The 25,468-nt window shown below is 44.2% G+C and overlaps 2 protein-coding genes across 11 annotated transcripts in view; one reads left to right on the top strand and one right to left on the bottom strand.

Annotated features, from left to right (window-relative positions):
• Nucleotides 1-168: 168 nt before the first annotated feature.
• Nucleotides 169-17,524, bottom strand: LOC118422041 (proline-rich receptor-like protein kinase PERK13). Its single transcript, XM_035829546.1, has 2 exons — nt 17,480-17,524; nt 169-834 (listed from the first exon to the last, which is right to left on the bottom strand). The coding sequence occupies exons 1-2, from the start codon at nt 17,522-17,524 to the stop codon at nt 169-171; spliced, it is 711 nt and encodes a 236-aa protein (XP_035685439.1).
• LOC118421718 (latent-transforming growth factor beta-binding protein 2-like) overlaps nt 5,112-25,468 on the top strand; it is a 42,044-nt gene continuing 21,687 nt past the window's right edge. For 3 of the 10 annotated variants that reach the window (XM_035829210.1, XM_035829209.1, XM_035829208.1), the window contains exon 1: nt 19,126-19,876. In XM_035829210.1, the coding sequence (XP_035685103.1) occupies nt 19,766-19,876 (111 nt within the window). In that variant the 5' untranslated portion in view covers nt 19,126-19,765. Of the gene's footprint in view, nt 5,228-8,162; nt 8,311-12,641; nt 12,737-19,125; nt 19,877-25,468 lie in introns of those variants that run through there. The other 7 variants (XM_035829207.1, XM_035829206.1, XM_035829203.1 and 4 more) reach the window with 6 other exon arrangements.

Below are 25,468 nucleotides of genomic sequence, written 5' to 3'. Positions count from 1 at the left end.
CAAAGATGATAACTGAAGAAAGGAACAACTGATTTCCATCATTTTAGGCATACAGGTAGCTTCGGCAAAGATATTCATAATGATATACATAGTATGCAAATGATGACTTTGCTTTACCTGTCTATGATTTATCTATTGGGAAAATCAATGACATGTGCTTTTTTCCCTTCAGAAGAGTTTGTCCTGCGGCCGTCCAGCACGCCCGTGCAGCTGAACCTGTCGCACCAGGACCTGAGCTCCGTGCACATCGTGCAGAACCGCTTCAACATGGAGCTGGGCACGCCGTCCAAACGGGCGGGCGGACTCAGGAGGGGCGCCGACTGAGCTGGAGCGGGGCGCGCCGTCCAAACGGGCGGGCGGACTCAGGAGGGGCGCCGACTGAACAGGAGCTGACGGGCGGGGGAACACGGGAGGGACGCCGACTGAGCTGGAGCTGACAGGCGGGGGGACACGGGAGGGGCGCCGACTGAACAGGAGCGGGGCACGCCGTCCAAACGGGCGGGGGGACTCAGGAGGGGCGCCGACTGAACAGGAGCTTACGGGCGGGGGGACACGGGAGGGGCGCCGACTGAACAGGAGCTGGGCACGCCGTCCAAACGGGCGGGCGGGCACAGGAGGGGCGCCGACTAAACAGGAGCGGGGACGCCTTCCAAACGGGCGGGCGGACTCAGGAGGGGCGCCGACTGAACAGGAGCTAACGGGCCGGGATACACAGGAGGGGGGGGGGGGGTGACGATGGGCGACTGAACAGGAGCGGGGCACGCTGTCCAAATGGGCGGGGGGACACAGGAGGGGCGCCGACTGAACAGGAGCTGGGCACGCCGTCCGTACGGACTGGGAGATTTCGGGGCTTGTATGTCGTCCAACTCATACTATAGCTAAGACGTGCTTCATGAGAAATCCAACGTTAACGTATTTTAGGGTGGTGGTACTTTGGGATGCTCAAGCTCGTTATGGACATACTCATTTCAGCTTTGATTCTTTGGATTATATTCTATGTAGTATTAAAGTATATTGCTACAAATGTACATATAGCTTTAGAATATAAACATCTGGTTTTAATCATTGTCTAGATATAGGTTGAGACAGACGTCAATGTTGGTATATAAAAGTACTTTCTCACCTAGTGGTGACGTCATTGTTGATATATGTGACAGAGTTGTCCAAGATGCACAGTGTACATTAGTCTCCAAGAAGACCCTACGGTGCCTTAGAAATAGTATCAAAGCTGGCAAGGGACCTAGTATAGCGGCACCGTTTGACTCCCTTTGGCCGGCTATACTCCTTTGCCAGCTTTGATATTATCTCTAAGGCACCGAAGGGTCTGCTTGGAGACTAAGTGTACATGTCATTGAATGATGCCAAACCCACTCTTGTCATAACACGAAGTAAGTCAGGACAAAAAGGTTTCAATGGCAAACAGACCCTGGTGCTTAAGTGAGCCCATCCGGTGTAATAGAAAATATACAAATAGACATAGAGGACCTGAATTCAGTCAGATTATATTTGTTGTTATTTCTACTTTCTCACACCAGATTCCCACAAAGTATACTATTTCTGATAAATTTTCAAACGCTTGAGAACAAAAGTAGCACGATAGCGAATATTAATGAGTAAAATCGTAAAAATCAGCAACATACTCTAGGCTTCGGGTCACCCTGTACGAGCAAAGGTAACACAACAGCGAAACGTCCTCTCCATACGACAGGAAATGTTTTCAAGTGAACGGTACATTAATTTACATTATTCTGGGATATATGTATAGCCTCTACCAGGCTTCGTGGATCGGTGGTCTAATTGTAGAAATTGGACAAATAGAGTCATCTCGTGGTGAGGACAATGTTTTTTTTTTCCGGCCGACTCCCCTAGCGTACTATTGACTTTATTTGTCCAATTTCTACAATTAGACCACCGATCCACGGAGCCTGGTAGAGGCTAATGTGTGTTATCTTTTGTGATATATGCATTTTAAAGCAGTTGCAATTGAAATAAATTGAATCAACATCTCTCCTGGAGAAGGTCTACGTACTTGAGGTGAGCTTCATTTGGTAGTGAAGAAGGAAAGTATCAAACCTCCTCTTGTGTCAATGTGCCGATACAGATGAGTTTTCATGCTGCAAACACACTTTTAGCTCAAGTTATTGAGGGCGACGCCCCCTCCCCAAACGTATTTTCACGATTCCGTGCGCCAAAAACAGGAGCCGTCGTAAGGTAGGTCCGGGGAAATATTAGAATCTGGACCATCTTTAAAAAAAAAACGATTTCCTTCATTTTGAGAGACAAACTTTGCTAGTAGGCTAAATGTAACGAAATTTCTGTAATTGTTTTTATGATGACAAGCGCTTAGCGTCGTGGGCGCCGGAGGCGTAAGCCGTCGACGTCGCAAGGGACACCGAGAGAAAAATTTGAAATCTTGACCATTAAACTTCGTTTCCTGCATTTGAAGGGCACATTTTGCTTGTATTTTAGCTGAGGCCACTTTTTTTCGACGCCCTGCTCAAAAATTTGTTTTCGATGACGGGTTCGAAACCGCTGATGTGTCCCGATGTTGTGCCCTTGGGAAAGACACCTGACACGACTTTCCTCACTTCACTCAGGTGGAAATATAAAGCTAGTTTCAGTTAGGGGACATCCCTCGGATAGGACGTTAAATGGCGGTCCTGTGTTTGAGGAGAGCCATATTGAATCACATGACAGTCGTATTGAGGTCACCTGAGTGGCGCCGAATGGCAGCTCGCTCCAGACCCTCACAATTCAGTCCCTGGCTGCGAAGAGAGAGTATTCGGGCCACCCAATAATAATAACAACAACACACTCTACTGTGGGGACGAAAAGTCGTTGCTTTTGTCGCTTTAGTCGTCGAGTTTGTCCTAAAATTCGGACGCTCGTAAGGAAATCTAAGGCAGGCGGAGGGTTGCTGTCTATTGTTCGCCGGAGAGGAGAAAGGGAAGGAAAAACCGGTTCTTTCACTGTACAAATCTCCCATTAATGTATACCAATTACTGTACATGCAGAAATGTTCGCGGTGGTTTTATGTTCACGGTTTTAGCGAGGCAGTCTTACCGCGAACTTAAAACCACCACGAACATTTTTTCCATTACAGTATGTGACTACAGTGTATGGCACTACCGCGAACTTAAATCCACCGCGAACACTCCACTTTCCCTCTAAGTCTAACTCGAAATTAGATTCCCGCGAACTTCGACGCATTTACAGTATCAGTGTGTCTGGTCAGTGGATGTGTCTTCCCTAAAACTTTGTGGGACGAAAAGGTAGAGATTGGACATACATGTACAAGTCGACTAACTGCCGTGAAAAGTATTAGTCCTATTACTTCACTTTCGTCTATATCTTAGCCGCTAACTACCAGTAAAGAACCGCAAGGGGTACCCCCGGTATTCGGCACAAATTTGTGGTTTCAGAGTACTCTCCGGTTAGCCTCCGGCTGTTTTTTGTACGTTTTTTAGTCGTTTTTATTTAGTCGGCTTTCTATTTTGTATTGTATCTTGTATTGGTAGCTTTTGACAATACAAGCTACAATACAAAATAGAAAGCCCGATAAAAACGACTAAAAGAAACAGCCGGAGCCTTTTTTTAGTCGTTTGTATCGGGTTTTCTATTTTGTATTGTATCTTGTATTGCCCAAACCTAACAATACAAGATACAGTACGAAGTAAAAAGCCCGATGAAAACGACTAAAAAACATTTTAAAAAAACAGCCGGAGCCTAACTTTAACACAGGAGGTTGCATGGCGGCAAGGGTCATACCAAAGACCTGGATAATGCTTACTTTAAGGGCAGACGTCATAGTTGAGTTGCGCAGTATAATTCTCAAAATTGGAATACGGTTATATAGTGGCGCCTGAAATCTTAAAAGATGTCCTTTTTTTTCTTAAAATCTTGGCCCAATCTGAAGACTTGGAAGAGGTATAAGCTTTCCCAGTCTGATCTAGATGTTCTCGGTTCAGCGGTTAAAATGACGTCTGAACGGATTTGAGGTGTTGGGTCCTGTGGGCAGAATGAGGAGTAAACTTCGGTCCAAGGTGGTGTTAGCGAGCTTTCCTCGGAGTTTGAGCATGCTGACCCCCTGTTTTTCTAATGTTTATATAGAAGAGACGCAACAATTACAATTTTCTCCAGTAATACATGTAATCCAATGGGAGAGTTATATGCAAACAAATATGCAATTATCTCAAGAAGAAAAAGTTCCAGCCATGCAAACTTAACCTGAAATCATAGCCTACTATCTCCAGTCTCAGCAAATTCATTTGCAAGAACTTCTATACGTCTAGTCTTTTGATAGACCCCCCTAATTAGAGCCCTTGAATTGGCCCGTTTCGCTCAAAACAAATATCTGGCGACGATACCACTATTTCAGTGGGGGTGCGAAAACCCCCTAGAGGAAGAAAACTCATTTTATACAACTAACTCAACAAGTATAGGATCTTTCCTGCAGCAGCCACTCCAAAACTGCCCAGATTTAAGAAAATAATCCCACAAAGAAAGGCTTTTAATGGTTTAAAGCCTTGTTTACCAGGGGCCCTAGACACAGGCGCTAATTCTGGTCCCCCCCCCCCCCTATAAAGAACAAAGTGGTGACTTTCTGAAGGAGTAAAAGCTTGAGCTATTTAAGCTTTGTTTATTTTCTCCAGCCATACATTTTCATGATATTCCAATATTGCGGAAGTCACGACGTTCACCAATCCTATTTGTTCTTGTCGCGATCGCGGTTTGTTGGAATGGTGTCGTCAAACACATCAAGTATTGTGGCTTAATCGGGTTAGAAGCAACAGGTGGCAGTGAAACTTCTTAACTCTAGATCCAGAGACATTTTCACTTGTCGCTATAATACACAAAGGCATTTTCAGCCAAAAAATGATCCACCTGTTGTACTTCATAACAAAGATACATAACAGGACACACACCTATAGCTTCCGGCTAGCTAGCATCTTGGAAAGCCCTCCGTTGCTGTTTGACCAGTTTAGTCGTATATTGAGAAACCGTCCCGAGACCGCTTCCAGCTACGTCGATCTCTCTATCTCTCTCTGATTGGTCGAATGGCTAATTGACATGCTATATTTGGTTAAACTCATAACTGTGATGAGCATCCTTGATCATTCTTTTGGCGCGGACCTTCACGGAGTCGAGACGTGTCATATTTTACTCCGGAATTGTTGATCGTGTCATTTCTTTGAGACGGCTTCTAGCCAGCTCACTACCCGAACAGGTACGTAGATATCCTGTATAGAACAGTATTTAACACAAAAGTTACACAAGGTAAATAGTGATGGTTCAAGTATACTGTTTTCTAAACTTTGCTCTAAGATAGACGAGGACAATATAGCACTGCGCTGTGCGGCAGTGGGGTGTTATCCACCGTGTCTAGGACAGAGTATTGGAAAGCGGAACCCATCTTTGTCCTTCCACCGCCTTTTACCTCAACAACTAAACTCATGTATACGTATCCACGTACGTATCGCAAGATAAAATACAAGTAGTAGGTGCTAGCAGTTTGAAATGCGTTTCCTATAGCGACACAGTCTTTTCCAAAAAGGTTGACCTACTTAAGAATAGTTACGAAGTAACATTCTAGATCTCGGTCTCGATCACCACTAAGAGAAGGCTTGCAGATAGAGTATGAGGTTCATTTGTTTTTCCTTTGTTCCAACTTCGTTTGACTTCAGTTTTTAACTAAGAAAAAACATCAGCTGAAAGTAGACAAACCTCGACGTATTTAGATTTTAACTCAGCACAGCGCCCTGCGGCAATAGAGGAAGAATGGATTGTCGTATAATGACGTATGGGAGAATCTTGTTGTTTTGAATCCACCCTGATGACGGGCGCCTGACTGACTAAAACTAGTGTTGAATATCGTGAGACGCAAGGTTTGATTTCGTCAATTCTTTATTGTCCATGAACAAAGAATGTAGATCGCGAGTGTTGTCAGGATACCATCTAAAACGCACCCAGTATTTAGGTTTTCTTTCGCCTCTCCAGATACATGTACAATGATAACGCGCGGTTTGACAAATAGCTTGGCCTACATAAAGAGACAGACTGAAAGAAAACGTTTCAGACGATCATGTCTCGCTTTCCACTCATGCGGCGATGGAGTTTCCCATCTTCCGTTCTCTTCACGACATTTCGCTTTGCGGACTTTGCACCGTAATAATCTAGAACGCCAACTAGGAGTAAGCTCAAATGGCCGTGTGCCTTGTGTTCGGATCGTAACTAAGCAACGGCCCAGGGGCGGCAATGACGTCAGCAAGACTACAGACTTTTCGTTGACATCCCGACTGAATGATAATGATATCATCTAGCAATGTTTCATTCAAAAATGATCAATAACCACTGCCGAAGAACGTCTGTAAAGTTTTACGGCTCATTACACTAGAGCTGCAATCGAGCAGTCCTACAGAGCGCTCAACAATTTCACAGACAAAAAACTAAAGTTCTTAATTCTTCAGCCATACATGTTCATGCTGTTTCGATTGTTACGTCACGACGTTCACCAATCCAATTTTGTTCTAATCGCGATCGCGGTTTGTTGGAATGGTGTCGTCAAACACATCAAGTATTGTGGCTTAATCGGGTTAGCAACAATAGGTCACTGGTGAGAGTAAAAGTTCTTAACTTTAGATCCAGAAACACTTTCATTTGTCGCTATAATACACACACACGCATTTCAGCCAAACATCGAAAAAACGCGAGGGGTACCCCCGGTATTCGGCAATTCATCGATACAAATTTGTGGCTTCAGAGTACTCTCCAAGCAGAGGTTAGGTTCCGGCTGTTTTTTAAACGTTTTTTTTAGTCGTTTTTATCGGGCTTTCCATTTTGTATTGTATCTTGTATTGTGCGGTTTTGACAATACAAGATACAATACAAAATAGAAAGCCCGATAAAAACGACTAAAAGAAACAGCCGGAGCCTTACCTCTGCTTGGAGGGTAGCTTCAGTGCCCGGTCTGGGCTACATCCCTTGCGGGCACCAGTGCACATTGGACCGTACCATACAGGTGTGATGCCGGGGTCTTTTGTCGCCATATCCCAGACGTTTTGTCAGGGGGAAACTAGACTCCCTTGCAGTCTTCGGTTTTAACGTTGGCTATGTTCTATTGTGCCGGGAAAGTGAGTTTGTTGACTCCCTTGCTGAACTGTGTAGAAGGAGACTACGTTAATTTTTTGGGATTTCGCAATATAAAACGTAAGTAGTAGGCGCTAGAAGTTTGAAACGCGTTTCCTATGGCGACACAGTCTTTTCCTAAAAGGTTGACCTACTTAAGAATAGTTACGAGGTAACTCTCTAGATCTCAGTCTCGCTCACCACTATTTAAAGAGAAGGCTTGCAGATAGAGTATGAGGTTCATTTGTTTTTCTATTCTTCCAACTTTGTTGACTTCAGTTTTTAACTAAGAAAAAAAATCAGGCTGAAAGTTGACAAATCTCGCCGTGTTTACGCTCGTAGACGTTAACTTAGCACGGCGCCCTGCGGCAATAGATGAAGAATGGATTGTCGTATAATGACATATTGCAACACTGCGGATCGGATGATGTGCCTCATTCTTCGACGTAGAAACAAGTTCGGAAATAAAGCTTGGATAGCGGCTTAAGAGGCACGAATCCTTGCATATTTTATATTCTTTTCGCTTGTTAGATTGAAACGTCGCGTGCAAAGAACAACCCGTCTGCATTTTTAGCCGTAAGTCCTGCCTGTTATGTCTCTGAAGACGCGCACGTCGTAGTTACGTACATCAAACCAAGTTTCATGAGCGAAGAGGACATTTTTGCGGATTTGCGCCCATGACTATACGCGTAGACAGAAGCCACTCTCACTGCACTTGTCTAAAGCTTGCGTCACTGCGGGGTTTGTAAGATACTGAAAGAATTTCCGAGATAAAGAACTAATTTTCCAATTGTTTGTGTATCTTTTAGTCCTCTAGGTCATACTTTTACGTAGATTATACGAACTCGGAGATTATAACAAACAATGACGCAGTGAACCAACCCCACAGTGACCCATGCTTGACGCAAGTACAGTGAGAGTTAAAAGTACAGAAGACTAGAGATTTGACCAGTTAGACTTACAATGATTCACCTGTGTTGTCCTTAGGCGAGAATGATAGAAATAGTAACATATCCTTTTGTGTCTTCCTTGGAAAGGACCTACCGAAGTTTGACGTGTTCTGCTATATCTTCTGACGACTTTGGCTGATCACACCTGCGTGTAGAGCTCGGGAGTGTCGCAGTTTACTCCGGCGGTTCCCATCGCTTGGAGGCGGTTGGATTCCCAACTAGATCATACAGGAAGGTATGTGCATTATATATACATATCCTACATAAAATACACAAGAGTTCAGAAGAATCTCGCAAATTTTTCAGTTTTTTTGCCATATTTCAGACCGGCTAGGTTGTGACAAGCCGATACTCGCCATGCATGTCCATAACGTTATGCCCTTGCATGAAAAGGCACTTGCAGAGCTTTCCCTGACCGGTGTAATAGATAAAGTGCAATTTGTTTCTTTTGTGGGCGGGGGGGGGGGGGCGGCCACGTCCGCCACGTATTTCTGAAAACGTTCAGGCTGTACAGGGCAGGCGCATCGCCCGTACTGGCGCGTACGGGGGGCGAATCCACAGCCCGATGGCACACAAAGTTTTGCCTGCACGTAAAGTTCTACGGCGTGTCTGCGTGCTCCGAAATCCTTCGGATTTTTTACGAGTTCATACGGAGGCGGTATTACCGTTTACGGATCCCAAAAGATTGCCCACGTTTTATGACATAGACAGCACGTATTTGCATGTACGGCGGGTTGTGCCCTTTGTGGTAAAGTTTGGCTATTTACCCGGGATGTCACACAGTGGTGGGGTCACACCGAAGACTATTTCTCTGCTTAGCACTCAGCACTGATGAGGAAGAACATGCTGATAAACATTACAATCAGCCAACAAGCCCCTGCTGTAGTGCCTTTCACAAATGTGCAGCAAAAAAGGCCCTACAGAAATGGTGATGAAAACACGACTAAGCGTCTGATACAGACGCCCATGTAACTTTAACTTAGCCCGGTTTGGATATGTGGCCCTAGGATTTCTTTACAAACGATTTGGAGTCCAATCGAACGGCGTTTTTACGCAGGTCTCGAGTTTACCCAACGAATGTTTTGCCATCGTGTAGATACACCCGATATTCCTGATGCAAACCCTTTGTCCGAAACGAGTCAAAGCCCATTATGAAATCTAGAAAACGTCGTTTGTTGTCGTTTAGGCATTTACTTATGGTGTCAAAACGTATTTTTCTGGAACCGGCTTGAATGGGACAAATCTCGTACTAGTATGTTTGTTTTCGTCTTAGACTGTTGAAAAGCTTGTAATTAGAGTAGAAGCAAGGATATCATTATCCGAATATAAACCCTTCATTGTACGCTTTGGATATGTGGCCCTAGGATTTCTTTACAAACGATTTGGAGTCCAATCGGACGACGTTTTCAAGCAGGTCTTGGGTTTTACCCAACGTACGTTTTACCAAGGTGTAGATGCCATTTCCGTTAGCTGCTTTGCGCAGATTCATAGTCTGTATAGGCTGACTGGCAGTAGCAGTAGTAATATATAACCCTTCAGTAGAAATAAATAGATTACACAACTCATGCGCTACATTCCTCTGTTACTGAGGTGGTCTTTCACACCGCCCATCAGCACTGCGGCTGGTGCACCCTTCTGGTTATCGAGGTCGAGACAAGTTTAGGAAATAGAGTTTGTTCAGTCTCAGGAATACGGTGCAATTTCGATGCATTTTCTTTACACTAAGTCGATCCAGACGACACTCTTACATAAACCACCTGTCTCACCTTTGAATAAGCCTCAGGCTATGTAGCGCTAATAGAGCTTGTTTAGAAAGTGTTATGTATCTGTGGGCATAGGCATGACGCAGTTTGATTAAATCTTCTTTTTTTTTTTGAGCGAAGAAGAGATTTTTTACTTTTGCATCATTGTCTACGCAAGGAGAGGAACCTTGACTTGGATCACGGAGAGTTGAAATCTGAAATTAGATGTGTAACGATCCCAGATGTCACACTAAGGCTGCAGTAACTATGGAGATAATTATACGGTTCGTGCCTCCTTTGTCTCTTCTGATTTCTCAGAAAGACCCTATTGCGGTAGATAGATGATTTCTTCACGTAAACGATCGATCCTCAAGGAAAGAAAAATAAACAGGTTTATTATCAAATGCCGTTTCCAAAGATCTGCGTGTCTGAGTTGGTGAGTTTTCTCAAGAACCTACCGCTTGCTGGAAAATCTACCAATTGCACAGATAAGTCTCCAGCATTGTGGAAAAGTGCCTCCCCCTAAGTTAAACATTAGTCCTACTGTGACACAGCAGTAGCTGCTGGTGTCCAACATGTCTAACAGGACTAATGTATGGTTTCTGCAGTAGCTCGGTTAAGATTGCCATATAAGAACTCATTTATTGCCTCCATGAAAAATGGTGGTATAGTTTTTGGGGTGTCTGTGCGTGTGTCTGTGTCTGTCTGTTTGTGTTTCTGGTTATTTGTGGTCACCATCACTCTAGAACCTTTGGATGGACACATAATGATATGATGTGTATAGGTGTTGGAAAGATGAAGGTCTAGGGCGATTTGGGCCCCTTACTGTGTGACCTTGGTACTGTCGCAGAACATCGATTTTTTTGTATCTTTTGACCTGGGCATGCTATCGTCTTGATTGTTTAGTGGCAGATAGCTTGTGATGTAAGAAAGAAGTGATATATGTTTGGGGTCCCTAGCGGCTTGCTCTGGGTTTCAACAGCTTACACCTTAGTCTTAAGACTAATTCTCAGTCACTTTTGAAGGCTACTGGATGCAACTTGAAGCGTCTTGACATTTGGATGATTTCTATAGCTTACCTGATTCATGTTGTTTACTTTATGCTCTTGTCATGTATAGCTCTTGGTAATTTCCCGAGCAGTTCAGACGTTCAGAACACAGGCTTTGCTCCTTTTATTTTTCGGATGGCTGTTTTATTCTGGCTGTTTAGTATTTTTCACATGTTGTTGATATGAACGTAATAATGTCAGCAAGTACAAGAAGATCGGAAACGTGTCCTTGGAGTCCCTGACAGAACATTTAAGTTTCACATCCTAACACGGGAACACAATTTCTTCTAAAAATTCAAATCCTAAAAGGCAACATTGCCCATACACTGACCTGGAATGGGAAGAATTTCAGTCTAAAACAGCGCCATCTTGACCCGAAAGCAAATGAGCCTTGCCCTGAAACCCGGTATCTCGAAGAAAAAAAGCAAGGAGTACGTGGCGCTAACTACTCAATGCCTCTAGCCTCCATACCAGGCTCTCTGTGTCCTTTTTAACCGTCTTTCTTTGGCTTAAAGTACACAAAAGTACACTGGCCATTTCTTTTTGTCCTAGGTCACTTCACCATTAAAGACCCTGCCATGGAGGTTACAATACCGCGATGAGGCGCCCAACACGACTTAGTGAAGTGGCGGAGTCGCTATGGTCAAGATCTGAACATTTGGTTAACTTTCCTGCGATACGTGCTATTTCTGACTGTGGTCTAGTTATAGAAAATAATGCGCTGAAATGATACAACAGTTACGGAGCACAGGGCCACATTTTACATTCTGATCCGACCTATATATAGAGGGGCTGTACTAGTCTATGTCTTTTGAATATGGAAATATGAAATAAAACTGCTTGATACGGCGTGTTACAGCGTGCACATACTCTTCTGTGCACGGGGACGAAAAGTCGTTGCCTTTTTTATCGCTTTAGTCGTCGAGTTTGCACTAAAATTCGGTAAGTTGTGCGGGCAGGCTTCTATTGTTTGCCGGAGTAGAGAAAGGAAAGGGAAAACCGGTTCTATCACTGAACAAATCTCTCATTAAAGTACCTCAATTATCAGCGTGTTTGGGCAGTTGATGAGTTTTCACTACAACCTTATGGGACGAAAAAGTCGAGATTGGACATATAAGTGGACAAACTTGTACAAATAGTATTACTGATATTAGTTCAGTTTCGTGTAGTGATGACACGAAGAAGTCTAAATCTTACGTAGCAATTTGCTACCCGTCCAAACACCGACTGGCACCCCGGTATCAGGCAGTCCACCGGACAAATTAGGGAGCCCTACGGGCACCAGTGCATATTGAACCGTAACGTACAGGTATACCGGGGTCGAAATATATCACGAGGCTATCTAACAACAACCAAAAACAAACAAACAAGAAAATGAACGTTGGAATACTTGAAAGTCGGTCTTGAATACATTCCGACAAAAGTGCAGGTCTTCTGGGGCTACTTTTGGTCATATTTCCAAACCGGACCCGGCCGGGATGTTTTACGAAACGAAAAATGAAAATGTGTATCTAGAAATGAGCCCCAATCATGCCCATAACTTTTCTTCTTACATTTTGTGTACTTTGGTGTCTTTCTATCATTCTTTTCGTTCCCAAAATCTGCCTGGTCGGGCGCCGGTGAAAAGCGTGACCCATTGAAGCATAAGGGGTATGATGGATGGACTACTAGTATTGATGCCGGGAACTATCCTGCTTGGTGACCTCTGACCTCCAGAACCTGTTTTTCCGCTGTACGATATAAAACCTCTGCATACTGAATATTTTCGCCATTGCGACTGACCCGAACCTACGTGAACATAGAGCTCGGGTAACAGTTTACTCCAGCGTTTCCTATCATTTGGAGGCGGTTGGATTTACGACACAAAACGGTATGTGCACAATATTTTTCATCGTGACAATCGTAGATAAATCGCGCGAATCGTAACAAGCCGTTTCGGCATGGAAAAGGCACTTTGGTCTTTGCACAACTGTTGCACAACTTTGTAGACTTTTGAAAAGCTTTTCGTTTTCGCAAACAGCCCGACCGGGTTTAAAAGCCCCCTTTACAAATCAAAAGTTAAGCTTGGTCGACGTGTCAGCGAGCTCCATATGGGCATTTTAGGCCGTAACTACTTATGACCGGCGTTTTCTTCTTCTTCTCCTCATCTTCTTACGCGAGCTTTTTACGCGGGCTTTGGACCATTGTAGCAGCTCGGCCGGCGTTAGTGGGTCCCTTGAAGCTGCGATAAACTTCGAATTCAGCGAGGCCTAGGCGACGATTTGTGAACTTTTTATGAGATTTTGGATGGGTCTATCGGAAAATCCCTGTTAATATGTTAGTGTCTCCACACTGTCTCGCCACCCCACTCAAGCCCTGCATATTTGTCAAAACTCAGAATTTAAAGTTGATCCAAATATTAGCTTTTGCCGGGTTAGTCCAATCTCCATGTCAAAGAGATGCTACCATCACATGTGAGATATGTAATCATTAGCCTCAGGCTATTTAACGCTAATAGTGCCTGTTCAGAAAGCGTAATGTATGTATCTGTGGGCATAGGCATGACATAGTTTGATTTAATCACTTTTTTTTAGCAAAGAAGAGATTTTCACTTTTGCATCTATGTCTACGCGAGGAGAGAAGCCTTGCCTGGGATCAGAGAGAGTTGAAATCTGATCGAATTTAGATGTGTAACGATTCAGATGTCACACTCAGGCTGCAGTAATTACGGAGATAATTATACGGTTCGCGCATCTTCTAGCTTTCTTGGAAAGTACATTCGGCGGTAAACAGATAATTTCTTCGCGAAGAGTTAAACGATATTCCATAAGGAAAGAAAAATGAACAGCTTTATTTTCTATAGATGACGTTTTTGAGCAAGGTTCCCAAACATCTGCGTGTAAATCGAGTTAATGAGTTTTGACCAGAACCTGCCGCGGGCAGAAGAATTTACCGATTGGACAAATAAGTCACTAGCATTTTTTAAAAGTGTAATCTCCCTAAAGTATAAATCACAACAGTAGTTGATGGTGTCTAACACTTGCATTGAGCGACAGAGTCGTCTGGATGAACTATATAGTGTCACCTGATGGATTTCCGAACTGAACTGATAATTCCAATGTAAATCTAAATCGTTTAACGATCAATATATAAGAATTCATTATTTGTTCTGTGTTGAGAAAATTCTACAGATGTCCGACTTGGGCTCTTCTCTTCGCTGAACCTAAGCTGAAGTGATATTTCAGTCTCCCCAATGTAGGTTTGTATATGATACCATATAGCATTGCATATGGTACACAACACCATATTCACTCTCAATTGGGGGTTGTTCTCTGTTCTACCAGGATGTTGCGAAGGGTTCTGAAAGGCCTGGACCAGGCTTCTATCTCATGTCAAGTATTAATTCTTCTTTGAGACGTGCCCTTAAACCTTCTACCACTCATTTAACGTACGGAAGTCGCACGATGTCTGTGTGTTTCCCCTTACAGTTTTGGTTGTATTTGTTTATATTTGCTGGATCGTGGCCGTTTGGGTGCAGTTGCCATTTTTATAGCCTATGTAGGGTAACCGTAGGTTTTTAATGCTGATACGTTTCTCCTTCTCTTTGTCTGCGGGCTCAATTATTACTCTTTCCGCCACGTGAAAAAGGGTTCGGAGAACACTAGCCTTATGTTCCAAAGGATGTACAGATTGGTCAGTATGTGGGTGGGTTCGCGTTAGATTTTCACTCGCAGGGACCCGTGCATCCTCTTGTACAATACTCAAAGTGTCAAGGAAGACTACGGATCTTTTCCCTCCCTTTAAGTTTGTTGGCATGTTCTGTAAACTTATTGGCGTACGCCTTCTTAAGTTCGACGTGAGTATCGTCAACGTATCAGTACCATCACACATGTTGCGGTGGGGCTTTACGCCTACCATAGAACTTCTGGTGTTAGATATAGCTTCTATATAAGTTTCTGTTTAACCCATTTTCGTTCTCAACACATTATGAAGCACTGCCACCAGTTTTGTTTCCTTATATTTGGAGGTTAGATCCCTTTTATAAAGTCCAACGTATGTATTGCTGTCCACAATTAACTCCGAGCACTTCTGTTTTTAGTCTTTCTCATTTGAGAACAACGGTCAATCTTCTTTTGCCTGCTAGTAAAGTCACTGCGATTTTGTCCCGCCGTGGTGAATTGAGAGGTTCTTGTTCCTCCTTAGAAATGTTGGACTGCGTCATCCTCGGTTACTTAAGAAAAAATGGGGGACTTTTGAAAGTAGCAAATTTGCTTCTCTGTCAGGGATTTTGCGGCATGCCACTGAGGCTCGGTCTGTGTGACGATTTCAACTACGTGCACGTGTCGGTTCAAGCCTTTAGAAAGCACTGATAGCTCAGCGTCATTCAACAGTCTATCAGAGCAGTTCTGGCACTGATAGCATTTTATAGGGCTGAAACTCTGGCAGTTTAAGGGTTAGAAAAAAATGGGGACTTTTGAAAAGTAGCAAATTTGCTTCTCTGTCAGGGATTTTGCGGCATGCCACTGAGGCTCGGTCTGTGTGACGATTTCAACTACGTGCACGTGTCGGTTCAAGCCTTTAGAAAGCACTGATAGCTCAGCGTCATTCAACAGTCTATCAGAGCAGTTCTTAACCCACTTGTGGATGTATTCCGAGGGTAAAGTCCTGCTGGTTTGTCCCTGGTTCCTCCACAGAATATATGCAAACGTGTTTATGGTGTCGTTTCTGTATTACTCTGAGTGGTCTAAAAGAGTTCCTTCCAAAATACAATTTGGGCCCCCAAAAGTTGTGTTCATGTATATAATAAATCCCTGTTACTGGGGTAGGGGATCGGACAAGCGCGCATACCAACTTTTGTCATACGCATCAGTTGATTTCCATTTGTTATCAGTATTGTTTAAATCTTCCTTCATTTTGTATTTCGCCTAGTTAGTTAAATATGTTTATGTCCTTGTATATATATGTATAGTGGTGGCGTTGATGTAAGTCGATAACTTGAGTGCGTCACCATTGCGTCTGTCTTATCTGGCAAAGTGAATTTTAAAAAAAATTCCTTTGCACCGCAATCCTCCTGATATGGAAAGGATTTGAGATGGAAGCGTGTGTAGTACTGTAATTGTTATGCCGGAAGGTTTCGCAATGCAAGCGATTGTTTGACGTGTATGTTTCTTCTTCTTCTACTTCTTTGTTAACCTCTGACTACCCCACTGGGACAGCCTGAGTGCTATAGTCAAGCTCTGGCGGCTCAAGAGGGGCCTCTAGCGGATATTGAGTAATTGCAATTCGATCACTATTGTTACTTCCGTTAGATTTGGGTCACGTTTCGTAATTCGTAACGAACAAGTGTACCGTAAAGAAATTGATTTTCTGGATGGTTTGTAATATCCTTACTTTTAACAGCCGTCTTTTCGTTTTAGAATACCGTTAGCCCTGTTGCCTTTGCCAACAATGGACAGTTTCAGGCTCACAAGCATACTGCCATGGTGTTTGCAATGAAGATTAAAATCTCATATGGTTCTTGTGGCGCGCTAATAATCCCAGTTCTTTCCAAATTTCTGACGGTTTCTAAACAATAATTATTCTGAATCTTAACTTCAAAGATCACCAATGTTCAACTTGGTAGAAGTCATTCTGAATAAAGTTGAACCTTAATGTCCAACACAACAAATTGAGCTTACCTAAATTCTCGACTGGTCAACTTCAGTCTTTGTCCAGCAATGACTTTCTTCTGCAAGACGGACAGTTCGCACTGATTCTTTGACAAAAGCAGGAGTAAATAAGTCGAAACTTTTCAAGTTGAGGTGGAAACAATTTTGAAGATAAAGTTTGTTTAGTGGCAGGAATCGGTGCAAAATTTGTCCATGTTTTTCACTTGTTCGATTAAGACGCCCGTCTGAAATAATCCACCTTCTTCAGCGCCTCCGGCTATTTAACAATAGTATTGCTGGTACAGAAGTGTCTGTAGACGCAGTTTGCAATTTGTTAAATCACATTTTTGAGCGATGAAGTGATTTTCTGCCTTTGCGTGCAACGGCACATACCACCTTGCACATACTCTACTTTTGAGAAAAAGAGTTATCACATGAGTTTTTGTCACTTCGGACGGCTTAGCCTGTCATTACAGTTGTGCACGGACAGGCTGAGTGCTGTCTATTGTGTGCCGGGGGGGAAACACCCGCAAAGAAAGGAAAAGCCGGTTCTTTCACTGAATGGTGTCTCATTAAAGTATCCCAATTATCAGCGCGTTTGTTTCACAAAATCCTTGCTTTTTGTGGGCTGAAAAGGCAGATATTGGACGGATAACTCGACCAGCCTGTATAAAACACTATCAGTCCTATTAATCAAATTTTATCCATATTTTAGTCCTTCATGAGATTTGACAGTGTTGTTTCATACTGTGTTTTTAAGCACGCCCCCCCCACACTTGGAAGCTAGTTCAATAAATATATTAAAGAATGTCTAGTCGTCAGAAATTCCTCCAATGAAAGCCCACTCTTATCCCGTATTACACGTTGACTCTTGTACTATTACTAGGTAGATTAGCCATTTCGAACTTAAGTTGTATTTAATGTATAACATTATGCTGTTTTGCCCATTCTTTGTATCAATGCGCGTGACCTTAACAACTGCTTACCTCGGTGAGTAGGCTGCAGTTCTGCATGGCCCGGTATGACCCCATTTCAAAGAGGGTTAAAAGAAAAACATAACTTTTCGGTTTTCCGTTATTTTGTAGTATATATCCTCGACTTTAAACTGCTGCTTCGGAAATGCACCTTAGTATAATTTTACCCACGTTGATGTCAGTCACTTTGTGGTCCTTAACTATAGGAATCCCCGTAGGCCGAAAACTGTACTGTGCTACCTTGTCGGGACCCATATCCGAACGCCACCGTCCTTGTGAATGTCATGTCAGCACGAAATCGCCGGCAAAAACGCAGCTGGGTCTTGTCCGAACGCACGTCCTTGTATATTAAAGCCGAAATCGTCGGTAAGCACAGGTTGAGTCATAGGGGTCGTGTTGGCCTTACATCGAAGAACATCATTTTCACATCGACCGCAAGTTCAGCCAGGTCTGAACGTCCCTTCCCAAATTTATATTTCTCATGCAATTAGATAAGCCATATATTATTGATTCCATTTGTCCTTATGTTTATAACTGTTTTAAGAAGCGAGAAGAAGTTGAACTTGTACATACTTGAATGTATTAGCATATGTAGAGATGATAAGACACCTTTTTTGTCAAAATTGTACCTTATCACTAGCGCTACGACCTGTACTTAGCTTGTTTGAGCACAAATGTACAATAAAGGTCATTCATTCATGTCATCCCGATATCGCCGGAAAGTGGCACCCAGAGGTGCAGGTCTCGTTGAGGTAAAAAGGCATACCTCCGGTTCAGCCTGCTCTTATCTCTCAGGTATAGCGCAATGCGTAATGGCAGAAAAGCGTCCTCAGGCGATCCATAGCATAACTGTGGTAGAATTGCGCCTACTGGCGGAATTGTGGAGAACTTCACCAAACTTCCCAGACTGCACTGCGGCTCCGGGTGCAGAAGAACTATCGCTGAAAAAATCGCAGCAAATTATATCGAGACAATCCACTCCAATTCGACCTAAATTCCGCACCATCACCGCAAAACGAGAAAGCCTGTAAGGAATCTTCTCTGCGGGATGAGCTGGCTTCTCTGAGCTACGCCACTTCCGAGGCCAACACCAGCGTCGCACCAAGCGTCAAAAGCGGTGAAGACGGCAGCGGCGACAGTAGTGAGTAGGGCTGGGTACCGGTACAGAAAATTCAGGTCCAGGTCCGGTTCAGGTCCAAAGGATCAGGTCCAGGTCCGGACCTGAACCTGATTCAGTATGACTCATACCAATGGTCCATTTCACTACAAAGAAATCTGTTTGGTGGAGTATTAGACTTACACTGGCGTTTTAAAATCCTACAACGCCAACTGCTCCTGTGCGATTGGCTGTAAAACTTGCTAGAAATTACTATAAACTCTACTCTACTTCACTCTTGTTATTTTCTTCCACCTGCAAGCGCCAAAACATGTGAATGCCTGATAGAATAATCTGTTAATTTTCTAATCGGTCCAACATCCGGTCCACCTAATTTTTTCAGGTCCGGTTTTTCTGGACCGGTCCAATAAGAAAAACCGATTTTGTACCGGTACACTGTACCGATACCCAGCCCTAGTAGTGAGCATAACAATGATAGGAAAGGCTATGAGGCATTATCCTAGAAAATTTGGCCACGTGACCAGGCATGCGCAGTGTGGCAGTAGAGCCCCGGACGAGAGACAGATTAATAGAGACTCTCCCTGACGCAAAAGGCATCAGGACCGTTTAATTCGGACAGAATTGTTCGGACTTTGTCTTGTTTTCGTCGCATCAAGCGTAACTCACATCTTGATTTCGGTGGCCATGACCAGACCAAAGAGGAAGGCTTCGATTCCAGTCAGATATCAGGAGTACGACCTTGGGACCCCCTTCACTACTGTCAGTACCGCGGCCCCGCCGGCAACTTCTACACCGCAACGAGTCTCTTTGGAAGATTTCTTCGAACAACGATTTAAAGACCTCACCCGGGAATTGGACGAGCTGCAGCTAGACGTGACTCATCTGCATAGCGGTGGAGGAGCCCCCGGGATCAGTCGACCAGCCACCCCCCTCCCAACAAAGTTTCCCGCCTTTCGACTCAACCACCCTCTCGCGGTAACCAACGAGATCTCGGCGGCCATCTTGCTTGCGTTCCGGACAGTGTCCTTGCGATGACTCAGTAAAACAGAAGATGAAAGAAACAGCAGGACGGGAGACTTAACAACACTTCCCAGCCCCGACACAGCACCAGCAAGCCGGAAAGATGACCTACGATAACTCGTACCCGACATTGCAAGAGTTACGGGCCATGCATCTGTTGGATGCCGCCAAGAACGCGGCCGGCCTGCCTGCCCAAGCTCCGTGGCCAGCAGGCAACCGAGCGGCTCCCCTACCAAAGGTGCAGTTCAACAACGAGGAGACACCTTCGCCAGGTAAGACCACTAAGCCCGTTAGCGGTCTGACCCGTAAAGTGCACGACAAGGTTAAAAGGGAAGTACTCTGGCCGCATGAGTTCGTATTTAGCAGCACGGGCACAGTTACTCCTGACAACATCACACAATTTGGATCAGCTCGTAGCTGGCGACCTTGCCATAAATTGGGCCGTTCCAAAAAAAATAAAGGGGGGGTTGATTACACCCCAATCTGTATACCCCCTAGGTCCAAGAGTCCTAGCTTCCAACACCCTAAGTCCAAGAGTCCTAACGCTACAAAACCCCCTAAGTCCAAGAGTCCTAGGAATTTCCATCCCCCTAAGTCCAGAGTCCAGTCCTGTGTAATCACCCCCCCCCCCCCTATTTTTATTTTTTGGAACAGCCCAATCTTCGGGACCGACGCATCACAGATTGAGAGGGATAATAGGGGCGTCGTCCTACAGAACCTTAATTATGTTGGTCATTTCAACGTTCACCTTCGAGGGGGAAAGATTCTTCTACAAAATCATGCTATAATTTCCTATAATAACACGTCGAGGCCATCATCCAACGACCCCAATTGAGCTGAGGGAGTTTAGCAAGTTGCATACCAAGACACAGGGAAACATTAACAATGGGGTCATTGATGCATTTGCTCCCGGCGGTGGATTTCTTATCCTACCTGCTAAAATCGGACAAATTTCTTGGTGGAAAAGCATCTGGCCTCTCTTCCAACAAAGAAATTATGCATTCTATATGTTATCCCGGACAGAAAAGGTGTCGCGGGGCTTATAGTCCTATTGACGAGCCCCGTGTGGGCGGATAAAGTGTTCCCACCACGGCACGGCGTGGGCCAGCTGGACTCAATTTACCGGGCCGCGCGCGGCTTGTCATGGTTGTCATTAGGGCTCGCGGCTTCCGTAATCTGGCTCTAAATGGTTGGAAATTAACTACTCTACCCCAAAAAGTCAATACTTTGGCAAATATATGCGAATTACATCTCAAAGTATACATTTTCCCAACTAAGTGTGGCCTACATCAAGGGAGAATGCCGACGGTATGTCCTCGCTCTTCAACTTGCCTAAAATAAACACCAGCGCGTTCGGTCATGCCGTTTTCACCATGTTGTTGACAACAAATTCATCCACAATTTGGTTTTTATCTCCAGTGCGAACGTGTTGGTGAACTTTATCTACAATTTGTCAAAGTTAGAGGATTTCTGAACATGCTCATGTCCCAAAAAATCCCGTAAAAACTCAAAAATTGACTTTCCTAGCGGCAAATTTCTTCCTTCCAAAAATGGCGCCTTCCTTGATCAATTTTCAGTGGAAAACAACCAAATGCGCATGTCTGAGAAGGAAAGGGCTTTTAATTGGAGCCCCAGTTTGGCGGGAGGTTTGAATGGGCCAATTGGGACGCCATTTTCCCCTAATGTCGTAAAATCGCCAAACGCCTCATTTGCGGCTATATTTCTTTAACATAGGCTGTGTCCCTGTGCAAGAGCAGAGGTAACAAGCTCACGGGTGGTCTCACTATCTAGAGGGTCTGGGGGGGCCCGACAACGATTTATGCTGAATTCAGAAGAACCCCCTACGTATTACACTAAATCAAGGAAGGCAATTACGGTAAATTTGTCGCTTCGCCATGAATTACGTCTACTAGATAAGATGGCTTTCCCTACGAATTACAGGAAATGAAAATAGGCTGCCTACGCCTTACGGAAAAGAGCATGCAGATCCTCTCACTAGGATTAGCTCATGACAAAGTTGTGTAGGAGGTGTAGTGGGCGCACATGTACGTATTTGAGGACAATTCTCTTACGTCAAGGAGGTTAAAAAAGACACGTGGAGGGCACAGACTCTCCAATGGCTCCTAGCATTCAAATAAATACCAAACATGTAAGAAAAAGGCTGTGAAAAGTCACCTATCTGAGGTTTAGTTGGTTAAAATCTCACATTGGCAGGCAAGAAGTCTGACTTCTAAAGAGTGCGTATGGCGTTTTTGAAGACAATTGTTTCGGCGCAAAGTGCCCCCACAAACAGAATAAGAAACTCTGACCTCCCTGATAACACCCAAACTATACTTATTATAGACTGTCTACAACACTCCAAACATGGTAGAAAGCCCATTTTTCTCACAAAATAAAATAGCCAGAACCCCAACCTGTAATTTCCAGCTCCAAAATGCCATTTCCCAACAAAAAGGCTTCTTACACTTACTTTTGCAAGCCATCTTCAATGGCATCAAAATTCTAATTATTCTGCGCATGTCTGTAATGGTGACCTTTCACCTGGAGCCAGTTTGTGTCGGGGGAGGTTACAAGAAGAAGAAGCATGAGAGGAAAGTGAGAATGGCCATGTTGGAAGATTTGATGTTAGACGTGCCGATATACACCTTTAAATCAAGTGGCGTCTGACCCTACAAGCGGACCATCATCCTGCCTCCTCGTGCCCGTACAATGACAAGGACAAGCGTGACGCCTTGATGACTTCTGTAGTCTCTACCAAACTCCGGGTAGCTGGAAAACCGTAGAAATACGAATAGAGGAGTAAGTGGGTCGGAGGAGTGTAGCCGGCTAGGGAACAGTACGCGACCTCTAGTGTCTACCAGACTCCGGGTCGCTGGAAAACCGTAGAAATAAAACAGAGAAGTAAGCCGGCCAGAGGAGTGTAGCCGGCTAGGGAACAGTACGCGACCTCTAGTGTCTACCAGACTCCGGGTCGCTGGAAAACCGTAGAAAAAAAACAGAGAAGTAAGCCGGCCAGAGGAGTGTAGCCGGCTAGGGAACACCGGCTAGGGAACAGTACGCAACCTCTAGTGTCTACCAGACTCTGGGTTGCTGGAAAACCGTAGAAATAAAACAGAGAAGTAAGCCGGCCGGAGGAGTGTAGCGGGTTGGGGTTTTGTGCGTGTGAAAAATGTGCGCGTGAAAACTTGCGCGTGAAAAATGTGCGCGTGACAATATGCAAATTAGCATTCAAAAAGTTTTTGCAGTTTTAAACTTAAAAAGCTAAAACAAGATGGCACAGAATGGAATTAAGTATTGTATTGTTGCATTCTAGGGTACAAAATCTCGAACTGATTGATTTTCAAGTGATTTTCAAATGTTAAGTTTTCACGCACAAAAAAGTTTGAAATCTGCGCGTGAAACAATTTGCTAAAAAAAAGATGAAATGAAGCTACTAGAATGGAGAAAAACCTCAAATTGTAACATTTTACAATATAAAACCTCATACAAGTAATTTTTCCATGTATTTCTGTGAAATTAATGGGATTTTGGATTGTTCAAAATATGCAAATGAACCTATTCCCAAGGGATCTAAAAATCAGGATTTCTTCAAACCAAAAATTCTGGTTACATATGGGAAATTATATCATAGGATCAAATTTTTCTGCCTTAGAATTCCTTGCTGCACATTTTCTGACATATTTCAGGAACTTTATTTTTCACGCGCACGCGCAAATTCTCCACGCGCAGAAAACCTGTTTCCCATGTAGCCGGCTAGGGAACAGTACGCGACCTCTAGTGTGTACCAGACTCTGGGTTGCTGGAAAACCGAAGAAATAAAACAACTAGAGGAGTAAGCCGGCCGCAGGAGTGTAGCCGGCTAGGGAACAGTACGCGACCTCTAGTGTCTACCAGACTCCGGGTCGCTGGAAAACCGTAGAAACAAATAGAGGTCAGTTAGCTGGCCAGAGGAGTGTAGCTGGTTGGGGAACAGTACGCGACCGCGACCGCTGGTTTTCCAGCGACCTGGAGTCTGGTAGGTCGCGTACTGTTTCCTAGCCAGATACACTCCTCTGTTTGTTTTATCTCTACGGTTTTCCAGCGACACGGAGTCTGGTAGAGACTACCAACCTCCCCTGTCGCCGGGTGTCATTAACGTTTCGTCCCCTGCAGGATGCCCTAGTTCTCAAGTTTCCATATGCTCAACAACAGTTCCACGAGTAGGTAGGGACAGTTCATTACTTGTTGCGTTTTTCACTTAAGTTAGTTTCTAGTTGTTCCCAGACCACGATTCCGGTTCGGCCTTTGTTGATCACAACAGTTCCTGCAAGGTCTCCCCACTTGACATTTTTTTTGTATGTCCATTTGTGACTACCGGTGCAATGGCCGAGTGGGTAGAGCGTTTGCCTTGCATTCGGTAGGTCGTGAGTTTGATCCCCGGCCGAGTCATACCAAAGACTCTAAAAATGGTACATTCTGCTTTCTCTGCTTAGCACTCAGCACTAATGAGGAAGAGTATGGAAGTTAAACACACATCACTACCAGCGGACCAGCCCCCTGCTGTAGTGACTTGCACAAATGTGTGGCCCAAGGGCTTAGAAGTGGAGATGGGCGCCACCCTATGCGTCTGTAGATGCATGGGCAAACTTTAACTTAAACTTTTTTTATTTGTGACTACACCAATCCCAAACGTGTACCAGATTAGGGACAGTTCATTCCTGCCTTGGGGCGGGTCGGCTCAGAGCACAGATCTTGATGATCACAACAGCAGCTCACTTCAAGTTTATGATTATCCCAATTGTCATTTAGTAACGCGGACAATCAATCTCCTCCCAATGATCTCCAGCTTGAACATTTAAATCCCGACTCTACGCCTAAAACGGAGACTAAATCCCGACTCTACGCCTAAAACGGAGACTAAATCCCGACTCTACGCCTAAAACGGAGACTAAATCCCGACTCTACGCCTAAAACGGAGACTAAATCCAGACTCTACGCCTAAAACGGAGACTACTCATGTCACTCTCACGCAGTGTTTCCGCCAGAGGGGCGTCCACCCGTCCATTGACGGTCTCATTTCGTTTTGGACGGCTTGAACGCAAACAGAGGCCGTCCTCATAAAAGAATTGGTACCCACATTTTGCCGAGAAATCTGTACAAAGTCAATAAATGTAAACCGCAGTTTTGTGTTTTGTATTGACGCTAGAGGCTGGGGACGCCGTCCACAGTCAGAAAGCCGCTCACTGTTTGTTTTGCTATTGTATTGATTGTTGACAATGTGTGTCGGCGCCCTTTCGCATACGATAATCTCATTAAAACCCATTTTTCAAGGTCTCAGTTATGCAAATTTGCCCTGCCACATTTCGAAAACTTGGCGGTAGGTCGATCTCGCTATAACACTACAAACTAAAAGTTGTTATTTAGAGAAATAACTTAATCAGAAAACACACTAACTTTGTCTAGACATTAACAACTTTAGTCTTTGTTTTCATCATCAATCATCGTATACAAAACAAAACACGATGACCAGAAACATGTGCCCACCGGGTGCATGTGCACGGGAAATCCCCGACCTCGTTCAAGTTCGTTATCGGCAACACAGCGGAAAAATAAAGTGTTCACATAAGAGGTGACAGAAGTAAAAAACATCAAGCATAAATTTGGTTCCTTTTGATATGAGTTTTGAGCCCGCAAAATCTCCGAAAACGGCAGAAATTTTCGGGATAAATACGCATCAAAAATGGCGGTCGGTAGTTGTTGTTTATCCTAGCCAATCACAGCGCTAGCCTCCCGTGACGTCGCTAGCTTTCCCAGATCTCGCGAGAAGTCACCACGGGATGTGCGAGATTTCGGCCGCCATTACACTCATTGCCGCCGAAAGACGA

The sequence above is a fragment of the Branchiostoma floridae genome, chromosome 8, assembly GCF_000003815.2.
Source record: "Branchiostoma floridae strain S238N-H82 chromosome 8, Bfl_VNyyK, whole genome shotgun sequence".
In the NCBI taxonomy this organism is placed as follows: Eukaryota; Metazoa; Chordata; class Leptocardii; order Amphioxiformes; family Branchiostomatidae; genus Branchiostoma; species Branchiostoma floridae.
This window is presented reverse-complemented; position numbering and strand designations above follow the sequence as displayed.

Bases quoted from the DNA above. Each gene is read 5' to 3' on its own strand.
- LOC118422041 (XM_035829546.1), bottom strand. From the start codon at position 17,524: ATGGGGTCATACCGGGCCATGCAGAACTGCAGCCTACTCACCGAG. The intron at 835-17,479 runs GTAAGCAGTTGT...GAAATCTCCCAG, and splicing joins ACTGCAGCCTACTCACCGAG to TCCGTACGGACGGCGTGCCC.